At 43.9% G+C, this 5,403-nt stretch overlaps 1 protein-coding gene across 1 annotated transcript in view; it reads right to left on the bottom strand.

The window, feature by feature from the left end:
* SLC16A12 (solute carrier family 16 member 12) overlaps nt 1-77 on the bottom strand; it is a 9,571-nt gene extending 9,494 nt beyond the window's left edge. Inside the window, exon 1 of the mRNA XM_009278009.1 lies at nt 8-77. Coding sequence (XP_009276284.1) covers nt 8-77 — 70 coding nt within the window. The remainder of the gene's footprint in view (nt 1-7) is intronic.
* Between the last annotated feature and the right edge of the window lie 5,326 nt (nt 78-5,403).

Genomic DNA, 5,403 nt, shown 5'->3' on the forward strand with positions numbered 1-5,403 from the left:
AAGCAGCCGGCAACGATCATCCACCCCCAGCCTCCGTCGGGAGGGCCGGCGTGCCGGGCCCGCCGCGGCGAGGCCATGGCGCAGGCTGGGGCGATTCCTCCCTCCTCCCCGCCTCAGTGGCAGGGGCCGACTCCGGCCGGCTCGCCGAGCGCGGGCCAGGGCTGCCTGGCACATGGGTTACTGGCCATCTGAAGGGAGAGAAAAAACAGGCAGAGAGGGAATCAGGGTACATCGCACATGCTGTACCTGCACGGCTGGGCTAGGACGTACTGCTTCGGCTTTATTGCATAAAAGCGAGGGTTTTCTTTCAAACGCAGTTTCTGAAAATCTGTTGGAAGCAAGAGTGCCATCAGAATTTGGCCCCGTGTCTGGTATCACTTATTTCAGGGTAATTTGCCCAGCAGTTACATCCTAGCACATGATACCCTTTTCCCCACAAATGTCACAGCACATACATGTAAGTCACATACTTTACTAGTGCCAGTCACTGCCGCTCATTTACCTTCAGTGGGCTCCCCCCGCTCACACCAGTCCCTGGCCTGAATTGTATTTTCAATTGCAGTCTCCACTCAAAGTAGCTATTCTTCCTCGTACACAATTTAGTGCAAAATTTTTGTTTGAGGGAATACAGTTTTCACCTTTGTATGAAAAGGGAATATTCACTGCAAAATCAGAGCAGAGCTGATGATGAAATGACCTCCTGTTCTCACAAGCCAAACCCTAGATGAAGGCTGTAATCAGGCAGGACACAGCGACTTCATTTTCTGAGCATGGACAATTCACTGAAGGTTAGAGCTAGCCTGTCCCCCTCTTCCATCCACTCAAATCAACGTAGTGTCTGCATCCAGGCCATCACACGGGCTCTAAATGCACACTGAGTGCTGCAGGACGCTGCAGGAGACCAAATGACACCCACTGGACCCTAGATGGGTAACTGAGTCGTGTGTTGGAGTAGCTTTGCTAATGCCGTGCGTTGTGTGTTGGAGTAGCTTTGCTAATGCCGTGGGCGTGACCAGCAGCACAGGACCAACAGCCCTTAGTCCTTTCTGCATCAGTGACCGCATGGCAGGGCTAGACCGAGGGACTCGAGACACCCCGTTTCGCTCAGTGCAGGAACACGCGGTGCTGGCTCTCAGTGCTGGGTTTCAGACCATGGTTTTGCCATCGCCAGCAGGCATCACCTGGATGAATCAGAGATTTATAAGACATAAGCAAACTATCTGGGATGTCTTTCCGTTTTGCTTGGAGAGAAACTTCAAATAGCTTCTACATCACCTAATATGACAGATGCCGAATATGCAACATTCCCACTGACAAGAACCACAGGCTTCCCAGGAAGCGTTACCTGTTACAGCATGTAAGAGGGCTGCAGAGCTACTCAAAAGGGCAACTCAAGAAAGCAGCCACATGGCTAATAATGCACCTTCTCAGTCCTTGAAGCTGCTCAGCCAGGTGACGCCCAAGGCTTGGCTCTGCAAAGCCCAGAGCTCCCTGACCCAAACCAGCAAAGCACCCCAGAGCCAACCCTAAATATCACCACAGGTGAACCTTTGAGAAGTATTCATCAGCTGTCTCCCCTGAGATATCAGAAGGTGCATCTCAAAACCATTACAAAATTATTTCAAGAAAACATATACACATTGCCAAACTTAAAGGTGAACAAAGTAGGAGAAAACAGGAATGACAAAACAAACAAAACCCGCAACACATTGAAAGCTTAGCTGAATTCCTACTAGGCTGTAAATAATACCCTGTAACAACACTGTACAAGAGCATCAGTGGACTCTTTTTAAAAAGGTTTGGTAGTCTTCTGATTTAAAAAGGATAAAGAACATTATCCTAATCTACCTGCTTGGCTTTCAAAGCCCAAGAATTGGAGCTGATCATACAGGGCACGATCAAGCCCTATATACTAACACAACTCAGCCCATAAATGTTAAAAACAGAAAAACCAAGTGCAATTTTCAAAGTCAGGGGTTAAGTCCAAAAGCCAGTGGCTGTGCTGTCGTATGAGGCACCTGAACTGCCACGGGAAGCGAACAGTAAAGAGAACCATTCGTAACCTCACAACAAAATGTGTGCTTGTCAACGCTTTTGAGCGGTGATTTACTGTAACCATGTTTGAAACAATATCCTTGAAAAATATCAGTGAATAAAAATATCCACAAAAGATGCCAAGACTATATTATACTGCCATCCAGTTACACAAGCTAAAAAAGGTACCATTAAATATCTGTCGCTGGTCATTGTGTATTCCTCAACCACCATTTATTTTTGCCTCTGTGCTAGTCAGCCTGTTAGCTATCACGCATTTTACTTTAGGCCAAAAATGCTGTATACTATTTGGAAAGAAAAATTACTGTCCTATTTTCTCTCTTTGTATAATAGGCTTTGCTAATATTTATTTATAAGTAAATATTTGTATAAAGCTTTCTAATGATTCAGAGCCCAAAGCAATGCCCACGATAAGCATTAGAACATGTACTAATGCTGTCTATTATTCTCTTCTCCTCCATTGTCAAACATCTGTTTCATCGTAAGTTAAATTATATTATAAAGTCTTTGCAAGGTCTGTGTTATATGGAGTCTAGCACAATAGGGGTCTTCACTGCAGCATGAAGTACTATTACAATATAACCCGCACTAATAAACTAGAAGAGAGCTCAGGTATGATAAAAAAAAAAAATCTCTAATGACTTGCTTTGCTTGTCACTTCCGTGGCTCTTCGGAGAGATACACAGTGCTCTGCTCTGCCTGATCACGTAAATGCTTCACTCTTTGTATAAAAAATAGGCCACACCTCAAATGGGACATCTGACATAGCTATGGTTTGGATTGTATAGCAATGGTCATACCAGCTCACAAAGATCAAACACGAATTCACAGCTGGGGTTACAAGAGCTTTTGTAAGCAGCCAAAGCTGGTATCTCATGCACAGAGGCTCCTAAGTGAGTTTAAAGGGTCCCAGCTGGATGCAGTCTTTACAAGTTCATTCCTACAGCTGATTAGAAAACACACACAAAGCAAATGAGATCCAAATGAGTTTACGATTTCAAACCTTATCTTCAAGGTATTCAATTGCTAGGACTTATGTACATGAAAGATCAGTGAAAGCTCTGGAATGGACACCAGCAGTTTGCCTTTTCTGACACAGCTTTCTAATACACAGCAAAAAATGCCAATGCAGCTGACAGAGCTTTCTGAGCAGCCTCTGCAGGTGCCCAAATGACCCCAAGGACATCACCAGCCTCTTCACAAGCCTTGTGACATTTTGCTTGAAGTGTAAAGTTCAGTTTTTGACCTTACCTATTTGCTTCAGGACAAACATACAGCAGTACCAGTGTGTACCCGCACCCTCCTTCCCTCCTCACTATGTTATGAAACAAACTCTCTGACACAAACACAGAGAAATTGAGCTAATGCAGTAAAATAAGAAAGCACGTGTGTAGGCAAGTATAGCATTATTCACAAAATCTATGAGGGAGGCTGAAAATGCCTGCAGCCAAAAGTTAGTTAGAGGATGAGGGGCACACGATACAGAAGACACATCCATGGACTTGCCACTTGACACACACGTTCTGTATTTGCCTTCCAGCATGCACCGCTAATTTGTGAGCGGACCATACATCTCACGTGTTGAACCCATCCAGACGACAGACAATTTTGCAGGGTTTATGTTACATTTTGAGTAAGCTGACATAAAAATAAAGAACCGGTCATTAGTTCAACTAATAGGGTCAATTATACATCCCTTTCGAACTAATGACCGGTTCTTTATTTTTAACTAATAGGGTCAATTATACATCCCTTTCTGTATAGTTCCAAGCAACAACTGTCTTATTAAATATGTGCAAATATTGGATCAACAAGTTATCTGATGGCTAAGGCAGCGGTTACACGATTCTTCACGATCTGGTCATTCACTGATCCAGCATCAAGCAGTACAATTTGATGCAAACCACCACCACATCCCCGTCTACTTCAATGGAAAACAAAATCCAACACTTTGGGTGTCTGCGTCTAACCTAGCCACAAAAAAAAAGCTGATATCCAATCTAGTATGAAGCCAGAGTGGCACAAAGAGATCATACCCCGATTTGGCAATAAAGTCTCCCGTTACATCATCCTGCCAAATTCATGTAAACAAGCAGAACAAGTACCAGTGCTTTGTACCACGTGGCCACCACGCTTTGCATCTAACACTAAGGGCCTCAAAGGTGGATTTATTGTGTTATTGCAAGTTTAATATGTTCAAATGCCTGGATGACTGAATAGCCCATAAGAATCCATGACAGCCACCTGAATTAACTGGGCACTGATAAAGTTCAGATTATCTTGCTCAAGGGTTTCACTGGCAATCACAAGTAATACCGTTTGGTGGAGTTTGCATAAGCACATGATACATCACAGAGAGATGCTGAGCAATTCAGATGTACCTCTGCAGCACTTTTGCAGAGTCTTGGCAAGGCAGGGCTTCTTATTTTGGATCTGAGCAGTATCTTTCACTGCCCCTTCTGGAGGGATGAAGATTTCATTTCAAGTTCTGATTATTAAGGGTGGAGGAGGAAGTTCCAGGAATACCAGAAGGGATAACAGTAACCCTTCAATAAGCAGAAATATACACAAAATCTTTCAGAGGAGTCAACAGTCTCCACATACAGAGCCCTAACTAATTTTAATGCACATACAGCGATAGCTGGGTGCCAGGACCTCAACCTAGATCTCTGGCCCAACTTCCCAGGCAAGCTTCAGATCAGGTCTGAGACCCTAGTTAGCATTTTAGCTGTACGTTAACGTACTTGGGAAGAATTTGATGACCTATCAGGATAAGCAAACATAGATTAGGCATTTGGTTACATGGTCACTTGCTGGTACTTTCACAGAACTCTGCCTGCCAACATACACACGAACAGCAAACATTTAATGAGGTTACAAGCAACCAAAACCAACCATATTATAAGAAATGCCTGGCAAACATAGAAATAGGCCACCCAACCTCCCCATAGTAGGATCAGTGCAAACCTCACCTCCTTGACTTCACGCTCGCTTCAGGGAGTACTATACCTGTCATAGCCACTGAACTAAGAGGTAAATTAAATAACTACCTTTCTTGTTGCTGCACATGTCTAATAAACACTTATTATGGCATCCTGGCAATTTTATTCTGAGGTTAGAAAACTTCATTTGCTTACACCCTGGTGCTGTTTTCTAATTACCCATATTGTGGGTAATACAGATTGTGGACTCTGCAAATGAAGTTGAACGGGCAGAAAGCACATACTTAGTCTGAGCAACCATGTCCTCCCCTTCCCAGCCCTACCTTGTTTTGCTCTCATGTTGCATCTTTTTCTTAACCTTTCTGGTGCAGGATAAGACTCTTACTGCATATCTGCTCCACCTTTA

Source organism: Aptenodytes forsteri, unplaced genomic scaffold (assembly GCF_000699145.1).
Source record: "Aptenodytes forsteri isolate BGI_AS27 unplaced genomic scaffold, ASM69914v1 Scaffold15, whole genome shotgun sequence".
Classification (NCBI taxonomy): Eukaryota; Metazoa; Chordata; class Aves; order Sphenisciformes; family Spheniscidae; genus Aptenodytes; species Aptenodytes forsteri.